This window comes from Stegostoma tigrinum, chromosome 25, assembly GCF_030684315.1.
Source record: "Stegostoma tigrinum isolate sSteTig4 chromosome 25, sSteTig4.hap1, whole genome shotgun sequence".
Lineage (NCBI taxonomy): Eukaryota > Metazoa > Chordata > Chondrichthyes > Orectolobiformes > Stegostomatidae > Stegostoma > Stegostoma tigrinum.
Genome location: NC_081378.1, coordinates 20,357,489 through 20,372,254, shown reverse-complemented (window position 1 = coordinate 20,372,254; position 14,766 = coordinate 20,357,489). Strand labels below are relative to the sequence as shown.

Here is a 14,766-nt window from a genome sequence, read left to right as displayed (position 1 = left end):
TAGCTTTTAACTGGAATTTTAACTATCCCTCCCAAAGGCTTACAATTTGACTTGGTTTTTGCCAACCTGTTTTACCTACTGGATCATAATTGATGTCCCTGCATGTATTTAAAGCTGAATTATTGTGGTTTTATTAGCAAATGATATGTGAAATACTATTCAGTTTACCTCACTAATCTGTATAAATTCTCCCTTCCTCTTGAAAGTCTAATTGCAGCATTTTCTTTTGCACTAAATCTTCACAATTGCAGATTGTTTTCTGGTTTGATTGGAATCTATTCATCAGTTTCAAATTGCAGAATAGAAGCTGAGAGCAAGTGATGTGCATCTGTAATGCAATATCAAGCCTGCACTTACTCCTGGAATTTTCTTGGGAATTCTCCAATGGAGAATTGCTATAACCCTTATATAAATAACATAAACTGCTAAAATTATACTTTTACACCATCTCTGAAAGGTTACTCCTAAAGCACAGTGAGAGACTGGTAGAATCCCACAGATCTTCTCCCCCATTCTTTTTGATGTATTAATGCAATCATTATATTTGGACATATATAAGCTGCTTACAACTTGCTGTATTACTGTTTACAGGTCTGATGATGCAATTCGGCAGTGTTGGAGAAACCTGTTTGCAGTAGTAAGGATACTGGTGAACTTGTTCAGTTTGTTTTTGATTGAGCTGTTAAATTTTTTATGTCGGTCAGTCTTTCAAGTCCTATTGGTTGGACTCTTGACAGTAATTGGAGATCATCTACTGAAGCCATTCCTGGCAGCTTTGTTCAACAGTCTGCTGCAACCCATCATGATATTTCTGCTGAACGTTTTCATTGGAATAAGAAACCTCTTGAACCCTTCAATTGATATCCTCAGGAGACTGTTAATGCAAATAGCTGCTGTGTTGCATGCCTTCAGACTTGTGGAAGTGAACTTGAATAGAACTCCATCCCAGTATCAGGATGTGTAGCCAAACAAGTCATCTTCCCATGATGAATCTGAAAAGCATTGAAGATGTGAATGAAGGATGGCTGAAAGTAAATCCGTGTGCTGGATTGTTACCAGCAACTGGAACTGTTTTTACCACTCTGGTCAGGTCATAAGTAGTTTTTAGTAGCTATTGGTTGAGAGCCAGTAGTACAAATTATGCATTCCATCGAACAGGAGTTTTACACTTGAAGTGAGTGATATTTCATCTGCCCCGTTGTTACATAAAACGTAAATAGTGCTTACGCTCACGTCTCCATTGTTCAAGCTTTGTCACTGTGCACTTATTTTCTCTTCTATAAGGTACTAACTGTGTGCTTCCACTATTTCTTTTACAAGGCCTTTTGAGTGTTATGCTAATGAGTCTTGATCATTTCTTGCACTTGTGCTGCCTTCAGTACAACTCATTGAGTGTCTGTATTCGCACTGTCTTATATACAATTTATCAAGTATTTATGCTCGTGCTGTGTTCTGAAATCTTGTGCCCGATCATCCTACAATACAAGGGTTGACCAGCGTTTAGGCTTACATTGTCCTTTAAATGAAACACTACAAGTGCAATTAAGTGAAAGTGATCTGATGTTTTGTCTGTAGAACTGTTACTGTTATTCCTCAAGGATGTGATTAGTTCCACTAAGCTCTGGAATCAAGATCGGGGGTTTCCTGCTGATTCATATAATAAATTCACCCTCTAAATTGGTACTGAACCATTAAGAACAGTTAAGTTAAATGTTTGATTTCTACTTGATGTTGAATTAGCTGATCTTGGCCAGAATGCAAATGGGTATAACAATCATCAATTTATCCTGGATTCCCAGTCTTGATTGCCATCAAATGGAAAATGTGTGTGTGTATTCATTTGTGTAAAGTTAACAAGGACAGGATTGAGTTTAGCTGGGATGTGCTACATGTTAGTGACGTTTGCCCGTGCAAAGGCCAAGGTCCTGAGATTTCTGGTGGTCTACTCCACTATCACAGGTGCAGTACAGTTAAAAACCCCAATCCTCCCCACACCAAGAAAAGGAGGTTATTTACATATTCAGGATGAAGGTATGACACTGATGCATCTTTTTTCCAAATTGGCAGCTGTAATGTCACATTGGTGCAGTAACACTTTAATGGCAAAAAGAAGGTCTGGCAATGTAATAAATCAGTACTTGATATTCCTGTCTTCTGCTCCATGTGAAGGAGCTAGCTTCTCAAGGAAAATCAGAGATTGTTTTGGTTATCTTTCTATGGCAAAGATTTTTGGCCTTTTTGCAGACTACAGTTGGCCTCATAATCTCAATGGATACACGTGATGTTGTGTCCAAAGTAAACTGAAAGGCTGAAACTCCATTCTGTTCCAGAATCTTCTCTAGACATGGTTCTTTCATGAGGAGAACTGCTGACAGTTTCATACACGAAAATTCAAAGTATGAACATGAAATGGTGTGGAATCCCGGCATTACTGGGCCCTACGCTAAATTCCTGGTGTCTTCTCCCATGACTGAAAATTTAGCTTTCTAATCTCTCCAACATACAAAAATGCTTGGGTCTGAGAGTCTTAGTGCACATGAAGAATGATCAAGTAAGTGGTGTACTGGAACTTCATAGCTAATTTTACTGTTGTGATTTTTAAGAAAAATGTATGTATTGTGCCATTAAAATTGAAGCTGTGCTAACTCTTTTCATGTTGCATTGTCTAAAGATTGTGGGAAACTGTTATTTTAATAACATGTCAGACAATGTCACCTATTAATTATGTGGATATGCAGTCACTGCAATAATGCAAATAAGCCTTTACTTGTATACTGAAAGATTGCACTCCAGAAGAATGATCAATTAGAAATAAAAGCAGAAAGTGCTGAAGTATTCAGCAGGTTCAGCGGCATCAGTGGAGAGCAGAGTAGAACTAATGAAAGGTTATCAACCTGAAACATTAACTCCACAGATGTGTTTTTGCCTCTGGAGTACTTCCAGCATTTTCTGTTTTTATTTCAGATTAAAGGGATTCCAGAGTTTCAATGAGAACATCACAGCAAACCTTTTAGACTTGGTACCTGTAAACCATAACTCCAAGATCGGCTGAGATGATGCAAGGTGTGTGTGATATTCAATATTTGTTCTATGTCAATATGATTGTGCTTAAATATCCGGTGGAAAACAAAAATTGAGCACTTCCCATTTAACAGCTGGACTCCATTCAGAGGATTAGTAGTTCCAGGAGTAGAGTATTGAACTGCCTTTCAGAAGACCTGTAGTTCCACTCGTAATGCATTGACCTCCCATTTAGGTCTTGGTAGTTCCAGTGTAGATTCCCATTCAGAGGAGTAGAGATACAGCATTGGAATATTAGCCTCCTGTTTAAGAATTCCAACAGAACACTGAACTGCCATTCAGTGAATGAGTAGAGCATAAGGTTCCTTGCTGGATTTATATAAGAATGACTTAAGAATCCATTTAGACAATCATAATATGATCAGACAGTGCCAGTATTGTTTTATGAAAGGGACATAGGGTTTGAAAAATTTGTCAGTTTTTTGAGTAGAGTAAAGAAGGGGGAATTAGTGGATTGAGTAGATTTGGATTTCCAGAAGGTATTAGATAAGTTCTGCACAACAGATCAACATATTCATTCATGGAGTTGAAGGATCACAAACATGGTGGGGTTAAACAAAACAATTTTCAAGTTGAGAGGCTAATGAGTGGTGTATGGCCTGGATCAATGTTGGGCTGTCAGCTTGTTGCAACCCATACTTAATGGTGTGGATTACTGTCAGTCTTGCAATTTAAGTTTGTTGACAATGTAACGTAAAGTTGTGCAATGTAAGCAGTGAGGAGGACATATACGATTACAAAGCAATACAGACAGGATGAATATGTGAACAAACAGTTGGCAAAGGGAGCATAATATGGGATGTATGAGGTTACTCAAAAAGTTCGTCGTAAGAAGAGAATAACAAAATATTTGTTCACGTGAAAATTTTAAATATTAATATCCCAAGAGATTTGAATGTACTTGTATAAGGAATAAAGTTAGCATTTTATTTCAGTTTTACAGAGCTACAGCAAGTAATTAGGAAGGCATTTGGTATTTTAGCATTATTGTAGAGTGCTGGTGGAGTAATAGATGCAGCAATGGAACAGTAGTCTCCCATTGAAGGATTCAGCAGAACGAAAGATGAGGCTGAAGCATTTGCATCAATCTTCTGCTAGAAATGTGGATGAACCATCTCAGTCTTCTCTGGTTGTCCCTAGCATCACCCTTACCAATCTTCAGCCAATTTGATTCACTGCATGTGATATCAAGCAGTTAGATGCAGTGGATACTGTAAAGGCTACAGACAACTTGCTGACAATAGCAATAAAGGCTTGTGCTCTAGAACTTGTCACTTCTGCAACCAAGCTCTTCCTGTATACACAAAGCAGGACAAATCCAACCTGGCCAGTTACCACCCTCTGAGTCAACTCTCAATCATCAGTAAAGTGATGGAAGGTGTAATCAACAGTGATATCAAGCAGCACATGCTTAGCAATAACCTGCTTACTGACACCCAGTTTGAGTTCCACCAGTGCCACTGAGCTCCTGACCTCATTACAGCCTTGCTTCAAACGTGAACAAAAGACTGAATTCTAGACTTTGTGAGAATGACGGTCCTTGACATTGAGGCCACATTTGACTGAGTGTGGCATTAAAGAGGCCTAGCAAAACTGGAATAAATGGGTTTCAGAGAGCAAAATCTCCACTGCTTGAAATCATGCTGAACACCTAGGAAGATGGTTGTGGTTGCTGGAGGTTAGTCATCTCAGCTTCAGGACATTTCTGTAGAAGTCCCTCCGGTTAGTGTCCTAGATCCAACATGTTCAGCTGCTTCATCAAAGCTGCTTCCCTCTGTCACAAGGTCAGAAGTGAGGATGTTTATCAGTGATTGCACAATGTTCAGCACCATTTGCGACTCCACAAATACTGATGCAACAAGATCTGGACAAAATCTAAACTTAGGCTGACAAGTGGCAAGTAACATGTATACCACACAAATGCCAGGCAATGACCAGCGCCAATAACAAATGATCTAACCACCTCCCCTTTACATTTAATGGTATTACCATCAATAAATCCCTCACTACCAACATCTTGGGGTTACCATTGACCAGAAACTCAACTGAACTCACTGCATAAACACAGTGGCTACAAGAGCAATTCAAGGGCCAGGAACACTGCAATGAGTAACTTATCTCCTGACTCTCCAAATTCTGTTCACTATCTACAAGGTACAAGTCAGGAGTGTGATGGAATACCTCCCAGCTTTACCAACATCAAAGAAGCTTGACACCATCTAGAATAAAGCAGCCCCCTTCATTGGCACCACATCCACAAACATCTGCTTCTTCCACCATCGCCGCTTAGTAGAAGCAATTTCTACCACACATTAGAAGCACTGCAGAAATTTACCAAAGATCCTTAGACAACATCTTCCAAACCCATGACCACTGCTATCTAGAAGAACAAAGGCAGCATATACATGGAACACTACCACCTACAAGTTCCTCTATAAGACATGTACCGTTGTGATTTGGAAACGTACAGCTGTTCTTTCACTATCACTAGGTCAAAATCCTGGGATTCCCATCATAAGGGCATTGTGGATCAACTTACAGTACATGGACTGTAGCAGTTCAAGAAGGCAGATCACCACCACCTTCTCAAGGACAGCTAAGGATGGGCAAAAAATTGCTGGCCAACAAGCAACATCATGTCCCACAAGTGGATGTACATCAAAAGAAAGGGAATTGAAGTATAAAACTAAGAAAGTCTTGATACCCTTATGTGAGAGTTGAATGAGGCCACATCTGAAGAACTGTCTGTGGGATGAGGGGATTACTGTGCGATGATGAGAAGCTGAATATATTGGGAATATATTCTGTCAAGTTTAGAAGAACAGGAAGATGCTGATGCCATTTAAAATGCTGAAGGGTCCTGACATTAACACTGAGGAGTTGTTTTTTTCTGGTTGGGGAATTTAGAATATGGGAGTAATGCCTCAGACTAAGTGGCTGCTCTTTCAAATTGATAGATTTTTGATATTTCAGGAGTCAAGGGTTATGGGCAGTAGACAAGAAAATCGAATTGAGGTAGAAAATCAGTCATGATTATGTTAAATACCTGAGAGGAGCCAAAAAGCTAAATCATCTGCACTTTATCCTATTTCATTTGTTCTTACATTCAAGGGGTCAGTAGAACTCATGTCTGTCATTCAGGGTATTAACAAAGGCATGGCTACTGATTCATAAATCAATGGTGCACTGAACTTCCAATGAAGTTATGAATACATGGGAGGTGATGCCCTAGTGGTATTATTACTAGACTGTTAATCCAGAGACTCAGTTAATGTTCTGAGGACCTGGGTTCAAATGCTGCTGCAGCAGATGGTGTAATTTGAATTCACTTTTTTTTTAAAAATCTGGAATTAAGAGCCTAATGATGACTCTTAATTCCCTTTTTTGGCAATTTAGGGATAGACAATAAATGTTGTCCTCATCTTGTTAATGAATAAATGTTTTTAAAAGTTTGTGCAATTTTCTATCTCAATTCCATTTTCTTGCCTACTGCCCATAACCCTTGACTCCTGACATATCAAAAATCTATCAATTTGAAAGATCAGCCACTTAGTCTGAGGCATTGCTCCCATATTCTAAATTCCCCAACCAGAAAAAACAACTCCTCAGTGTTTTGTCAGGACCTTTCAACATCTTAAATGGCATCAGCATCTCCTGTTCTTCTAAACTTGACAGAATATATTCGCAATATATTCAGTTTCTCATCATCGCACAATAACCCCTTAATCCCGCAAACAGTTCTTCAGATGTGGCCTCATTCAACTCTTACAAAAGTGTACAGAATACCCAATTGGAGAACAGCAGGCACTTTTCTTAGAGAATTGGTTTCCCAAACGAGTTGTTGGAGTTGCTAAATGAACAGTCTTCTATTTGTGGGGCACTAATCTAGAATAGGAAAATACATGGACCCATGAAAATACATCTCTGCCATGGAACACATTCTCACAAAGGATAATAGCCATGCCCCATACTAGCTTTTAAAAGCACGCTGCAAATTGTCTTGAACCTGAATTTTGATGTCTGAATATTATAAATTTGTGATGGCATTTAAGGGACTGTGTTCATCATTATCTTCACCAAATACATAACTGTACAGTGAGACCCATTATTACAGTGGAGTTTTATCACATTAAAATAGACCAGTCCTGTAATGTATTTTTATAACAATTATTTATTCAACATTTTTAATTCAATTGTAAATAACATTGTCATTATTGGACTAATTAAACTTAATTAACTGAAAGGGATTCATGATTTGTCAACATTGTACCTATCCACGATCTACATATAAATTTAGGATTTCACAGAGAGTGCAAGATGACCGTAATACCAGGAATGGCTTCATACTAAAGCTAAGACATTCCTGTTAGTGTTACTTGTAACAGAACACGCAATATGTTCTTACAATATTGCTTATATATTTGAGATAAATGTGTTATTGATGTATTTGTTATCAGAGGATAAATTAACATCTGAACAAGTTCAACCAATATTATCAATGATATACATTAAGTATTTGTTAATATCAGCAAAACCAACTTAGAGTTTTAAATCATTGTGGGGGAAAATTCCTAAGTAAACAAGGCTCTACATTTCTTTATAAACAAGCTGATGATTTGTATACTTTTATGGACAGAGACCTTTCTCCTATATTGTGAAATGGCCTTTGCTTATTTCTTTCAACATTATATTTCACCCACTGAACATAAATGGTTCTTTATTTCTATCTTACTACACTCAAAATAGTAAATCTTTTGTGAATCAGTCACTAGGTTTCATCTCAAGCTGAAACCCATTAATGTTAAAATCAAAAAAAAATTGAAATCGTAAAAATGTAAGGTGCTTCAAAATTCAGACCAAATCGGTTAACATGCAAAAGGAAGAGATAGGTGAACATTTCATCCAGGATCTTGCATTACAGCTCAAGTTGTAATACGAGGAAATCTGATGATTTCATTCTGTGCCTTTATGGGTAAACATCTTGTAATTTCTAGACAATGGATCTTATTTTGATTCTTGCAGTTTTCTGCTGATTGTAAAGTTTGATCTGAAAAGAGTTTGTGTCATAAATAGGACCCAATTTATTTTTTTTTTCCTTCAGTTAGTGGTGCTCCTGTACAGAAGAATGGCAACTCTGCAAAGGAGCCCATAAAGTTGAGTCACTGACGGAGAACAATGGACTCTGTAGGAACAATTAGCGGCCTGAGGTCCGTGCTATTAAGAAACAAAAACTATATAGTGTCTCTCATAACCTTGAGCTGTCTCTAAATTCTGCACACTTCCTTTATTATCCTTGGATGCAAATCATCTGGTTCAGTGCTTGTCAACAATACCAACAGTTTCTTCTGCTTATCAGTTTTGAACGCTGCTACTGACTGAATTTTCTCCTGTGTTACCATGGCCTGAGCAATATTTGCTTCCTTGGGAAAGACAGATGCAAAGTATTAATTTCATACCTAAGCCATAACACTGCTTTATTGTGTAAACTCCCTTTTTGGTCCCTAATTGGACCCTTTTACTATTTATTTGTGCCTAAAGAAGACACAGGGAATTCTTTTTATGTTAGCTGTTGATCGCTTTGCATAATTCTTCTTTGCTTCTCTCATTTGATTTTTCACCTTCTTTTGAATCTTTTGTATTCAGCTTGTTTCACGATTGTATTTTTGCAACTGACAATTTTCGTAAACACACTTTCTTCTTTATTTTAGTTTCTATCTCATTTTTCATCTAGGGAGCTATGGCTTTATTTGCTGTACCTTTCCCTAATGGGATAATAAATATTGACTGTGCCTAAATATGTCTTCTTTAGAGGCAGCCCATTAAGTACAGTTTTCCTACCAATCTCTGACTCCAGTCTATTCAGCTCAACTCTGTTCTTGCCCCAACGAAGTGACCTCTCTTCTAGTTAATTGTTCTTGTTCTGGATTGTTTGTTATTCTTTTCCACTGTCATCCTAAACCTTATGATACAAAGATCACTGTCTTCTAAGTGTTTTTCCATTGACACTTGATCTGCTTGGCCCACCTCATTCCCAAGAACCTGGTCTAGCATTGCTTGCTTTATTGTTGGACTAAACACATACTGTTGTTGAACTTTGCTTCCTTTTACCCTCTGACATTACCTCAGTCTGCATTCAGATAATTAACCTCCCCCAATATAACTGCCCTATAATATGTACATCTTTTCCATTAGTTGATGGCCTGTAAACTTCACCAAGCAATGTAGTTGCACCTTTTTTATACCACAACTCTCGCCAAACTCATACTGTCCATGAACCCTCTCGGACATTCTCTTTCTCCAGTATTGCAGTGCTCTCCTCAACCAATATCATTATCTCTTCTCCTTCCCTTCTCTTCATACTCTTCTTGAGCACTTTGTATTCAGGAATATTTAACATCTGTGCTTCCTTGAGCTAACCCTCTGAAATAGCCACAACATGATTCCAAATGATTATCTGTACTTGTAGCTCAACTACCCTATTTACTACACTCCATGCACTCACATATTTGCACTGGAAGCTTGATTGAGAATATTTTAATTTGCATTTTATTCTGACTCCTCCCATTAACTATTCTCAATTCTGATTGCTACCAGAACAGAAAAACCAAATAGCAGACAAAATTGTCTCAGACTCCAGCATTACCTGCCTGGTTGTCTTGGATTGTCTGGTGGTCTCCCCTTCCCTAATTAGTTAACAGCAACCATGGAACATTGTTGACTTTTGTAAAAACCCATCCGGTTCAGTAGTGTCCTTTAGACAAGGAATTTGCTATCTTTAACTGGTTTGGCCTACATGTAACTCAGACCCATTGAATGCCATTGATTCTTGACTGCCCCCTGGGCAATTATAGAGGATGTGGGCTTTGCTGGCTAGGCCAGTATTTATTGCACATTCCTGAATTAATTTATAAAATGCCTGCATACCACTATCCTGTGGTGTGACATCCTCTTGAAATGTACTATCCACATAGTCCTCTGCTCTATTGATGCATGAGAGTGACTCCAGCCACAGCTTGAGCTCTGAAACCTGGAACTCAAGTCTCTGTGGTAATCTCAATTCCATGCAAATGTCCATCAATGAATCCCAACATACCGTAGGATTGACATTCTGTGTGACCAAGATGCTTTTAACCTTGAGTTTACTTTTGGTTTGGAGATTAGAGAGAAGAAAATATAACTATTCACCTCACTAATCAATCCGCCTCCTTTTTCTGTGTCTATAAATTGGAAATTTAAAGCTAAGAGTAAAAATTAATTCCAACAGGATGAAGTGAGAAATACAAAGGAACACATCCATAAGACCATAAGACATAGGATTGGAAGTAAGGCCATTCGGCCCATCAAGTCCACTCCGCCATTTAAATCATGGCTGATGGGCATTTCAACACCGCTTCCCTGCACTCTCCCCATAGCCCTTGATTCCTTCTGAGATCAATAATTTGTCGATCTCTGCTTTGAAGGCATCCAACGTCCTGGCCTCCACTGCACTCTGTGGCAATGAATTCCACAAGCCCACCACACTCTGGCTGAAGAAATGTCGTCTCATTTCAGTTTTAAATTTACCCCCTCTAATTTTAAGGCTGTGCCCACGGGTCCTAGTCTCCCCACCTAATGGAAACAACTTCCTAGCGTCCACCTCTTCTAAACCATACATTATCTTGTAAGTTTCTCTTAGATCTCCCGTCAACCTTCTAAACTCTAATGAGTACAATCCCAGGATCCTTAGCCATTCATCATACGTTAAACCTACCGTTCCAGGGATCATCCGTGTGAATCTCTGCTGGACACGCTCCAGGGCTAGTATGTCCTTCCTGAGGTGTGGGGCCCAAAATTGGACACAGTATTCTAAATGGGGCCTAACTAGAGCCTGAAAAGCCTCAGAAGCACATCACTGCTTTTATATTCCAACCCTCTTGAGATAAACGACAACATTACATTCGCTTTCTTAATTACAGACTCTACCTGCAAGTTAACCTTTAGAGAATCCTGGACCAACACTCCCAGATCCCTTTGCACTTCTGATTTGCGAATTTTCTCACAGTTTAGAAAATAGTCCATGCCTGTATTCTTTTTTCCAAAGTGCAAAACCTCATATTTACCCACATTGAATTTCATCAGCCATTTCCTGGACCATTCTCCTAAACTGTCTAAATCTTTCTGCAGCTTCCCCATACTCAGTACTACCTGCCTGTCCACCTATCTTCGTATCATCGGCAAACTTCACCAGAATGCCCCCAGTCCCTTCATCCAGATCATTAATATATAAGGTGAACAGCTGTGGCCCCAACACTGAACCCTGCGGGACACCACTCGTCATCCTTTGACTCTTCACCTAACTCTCAACTCACAACTCCTGGAACTCTGTTTAAGTTGCACCGCACGAATCATAAGGTCAAATCGGAAATATTGATCCAACTGCAGCAACCAAGATGATTGCCACAGCCCAGAAAAAAACAAACCTTTTTTTATCAGAACTCCATCACTGACTATAGTTTGGAGGATCTACTGGATGCAATGCATCATCTGCAAGGCTTCTTTGGCAGAACCTACTGCCATTTGGAAGAATAAGGGCAGCAGATGCATGGCAACAGCATCAAACCCAGACTTATTTCTAAGTTACATCACTGTCTTTGTTATTGGCTTTTAATTGTGGGACTCATTGCAAGATGACATTGTAGGAGTAACTTCCCTCCACAAACTAGAATTCAGAATGATTGCCCTTGAGAAAGTGGCTATCATGAATGTGCAATAAATGCTGACCTTCCAGCAGTGTCCATCACCCAGGAGCGAATTACACAGAGATAATAGGAACTGCAGATGCTGGAGAATCCGAGATAACAAGGTATAGAGCTGGATGAACACAGCAGGCCAAGCAGCATCATCGGAGCAGGAAGGCTGACATTTCTGGCCTAGACCCTTCTTCAGAAAACACATTACACACATTCTGTTTCAGAAGCTGACTTAGGTTATATGGGTTCTAATCATATCCTGACATTTTATTAAATATTTTTCTTTAACTTTTTATCCTGTAGAAAACCAAATCTTTCCATAATGTTGGAGAAAGCAGATCTTTTAACAGCACTAAAACTGTAAAAATACAAGTCAGAGGAATAACAGAGGGTCTTGAAATAGGTATTTAATCTGCAGAGGTGAAGGCAAGGGATCTTCACACCGCAAATGGTTAGGACTTTGCATACTTTACTCAAAATATCAGCAAGTTGAGCAGCAGGGCTGGGTGGAAGTGTGGATAGTTACAGTTCTTTCATCTTATGTTTCCTAAAGCATCACCATATTTGTGGTGCTTTTCCTGAAAGTTACAGAACTGTCTCCTCTTTCAAGAGCTGCTGAGTAATCTGTATCTGGTGAACCCACTGGAACCACTGAACATTCTCTGACCATACCAGGTGCTGGATGCCTTATAGATTCTAGGCTTATTTCTCCTGCTGCTGAGTCAATCCTAACTGCCCCTAAGAGCTCTAAATCCACTCCTGCTACTGATGGGCTTCTTTTGGCTTCCATTTGACCCTCTGTAGGTGTTTCTCCCTCTGGCTCCTTTATGGTTGATTCTTCTGCTGATGAATCTTCCGCATCCAGCTGTGTGATTGACTGAACCTCAATGGCCAGTCCTTCTGTAACTAGCCGTTCTATACCATCTTCTGCCACTGGACACTTTGTGACCACCACTGAAGTTTCTATAGATGGCTTTATTGTTGCTGTGTCTTCAGTTTCCTCTGCTCCTTCCAATACCTCTGTAGTTAGTCCTGTGGTTGGACAGTGTATAAGCATGTCTTCTGATACTGAATTCTCTGTGGCAGCTGGATAGTCTGCTGTCATTTTCATTGTCGCTTGCTGCATTGTAACCCCTGGATCCTCCATTTCTACTGGATTCTTGGCTTCCACTTGATGTTGTACTACCACTGCATACTCTGTTGATGCTGGAGATACTGTTGCCACTGCATTTTCTACTTTCACTGGATGGTCTGTGAATGTTGGATATAGTACTGCCATTGGATGCTCCATTATTACTTCTATCACAGGTTGCTTTTCAACTAATGGATGCTCTTTTGTTGCTGCTGGCTGCTGTGGGGCTACTGGGCTTTTTGTACCCACTGTACCTTCTTCCATTGCATCTCCTACCATTGTGTCCACTGCACCTGCTGTTTTCTTGGAACATATTATGTGCTCTTGTTGTCTTAACATGTTCACTGGGTGTCCTTGTTCTATTTCAGGTACCAAGTGCTTTATCCCTGCAGCAGTCATGAGGGCTGCAAGACCTGCTGCAGATATTGAATACTCTTGCCCGTCTGTCATATTTGCTGTAAGCTCTTGTCTTTCTGTAAAAACAGAGCTTTTCATTTCTTCTGGCACAGTTCTTGCTTGCCCTGTTGCTTCTTGTACAGTTTTCTTTACAACTTCAATTTGCTCCTTCTTATTTTCCCATAGTGGCCTTTCCTCCAAGCCAGACTTATCTGGTAATTGCAAGTTTACTCCTAATGGGCAATTGCTATTTACTCTGTGCTCCTCATTGTTACATTCTTTATATTGGTGTCCAGTGTCAGTACTAATTTCCTCTCCCATTACATCAGCTTTGACACAAATGGACTCGCAGGAAGCAAATTTTCCATTCGTCAAGATGGGTTTGATGGGACACTCTTGTTCTTGAACTGGTGCAGCATCAAGCAGTTCATTTGAGATTTCCCCCTGATTGTACGTGGTACCACCATTGTTCACTTCTTCATTCCAATTACTGAAGGCCTCATTTATATAGGCTAGATTCCTGCAGGGTTGTTCTGGCTTGCTGGTGTTAACCTGAATTATATAGAGATAACAAAGAAGAAATGTTAGTAAAGTAAATCATCTGAGAAAGTTTTATTTTTCTGCAGCTTTTTTGTGCTTGTGGATTTATTTTAATTTCACTGAGATGCAAGTTCTACTTGGAATAAAGCTCCCAAAACAACTCATTCAAATTGCACCCCCGTGATTCCTCCACCAGATTTGATACAGAGTAAAGCTTCCTGTATGCTGCCCACATCCAAACCTCCCAGGGTAGATATAGCAATGGCAAGCTGACTAGTACTGCTGCTCCAACATTTCACTGTAATATTCCTTTACCTTCAAAACAAGAAACTTGACATCTCCAAACACTCTTCCTTACGTCCCTACTTTTTCATATGCTGTTCTCCGATCAACTCGACAGCTAGTTCAGCAAGACCGTCATTTTAATATTTACTTGTTTTGAAATATCTTCATGGACTTGATCCTTGATATTCTCTGTGCTTGTTCCAGTCCATCACTCTTTATGACATCTACAATTGTCTATTCTGGCACCTTGGATATTTCCCATTTAAATTTGTCTCACCATTGTTGACCATGTGTTCACCCACCTCTGCCCTAATCTCTAGAATTCCTTTCCTCAACCTCTCCAGAACTTTATCCCTCTTTCTTCCTTCAAAATGCTCTTTAAAGTCTCTTCTACCAGGGTTTTAGCTATCTCCCTGTCATGACAGTTTATGTATTTTGTAAAGAAAGCCAATCTGTCCATAAAATAGATGTACACAAACTTACAAGCTCCCAGAAATCATATGACTACTTTTGTACACTTCAGCTGGTTCTGGGACTAGGCTGTACTTATCTCAGGAAGAAATCATGCAGTTTTTCAAAATGCAATGAATATTTTCAAGGGTA

At 39.3% G+C, this 14,766-nt stretch overlaps 2 protein-coding genes across 7 annotated transcripts in view; one reads left to right on the top strand and one right to left on the bottom strand.

Annotated features, from left to right (window-relative positions):
- Positions 1-2,698, top strand: part of LOC125463318 (uncharacterized) — an 87,224-nt gene extending 84,526 nt beyond the window's left edge. For 2 of the 3 annotated variants that reach the window (XM_048554485.2, XM_059654529.1), the window contains exon 10: positions 592-2,697. In XM_048554485.2, coding sequence (XP_048410442.1) covers positions 592-964 — 373 coding nt within the window. In that variant the 3' untranslated portion in view covers positions 965-2,697. Of the gene's footprint in view, positions 1-591 lie in introns of all 3 variants that reach the window. The other variant, XM_048554484.2, reaches the window with a different exon arrangement.
- Positions 2,699-7,294: 4,596 nt separating this feature from the next.
- Positions 7,295-14,766, bottom strand: part of cdhr5-rs (cadherin-related family member 5, related sequence) — a 43,919-nt gene continuing 36,447 nt past the window's right edge. For all 4 annotated transcript variants that reach the window (XM_048554478.2, XM_048554479.2, XM_048554480.2 and 1 more), the window contains one exon: positions 7,295-13,890. In XM_048554478.2, the coding sequence (XP_048410435.1) occupies positions 12,358-13,890 (1,533 nt within the window). In that variant the 3' untranslated portion in view covers positions 7,295-12,357. The remainder of the gene's footprint in view (positions 13,891-14,766) is intronic.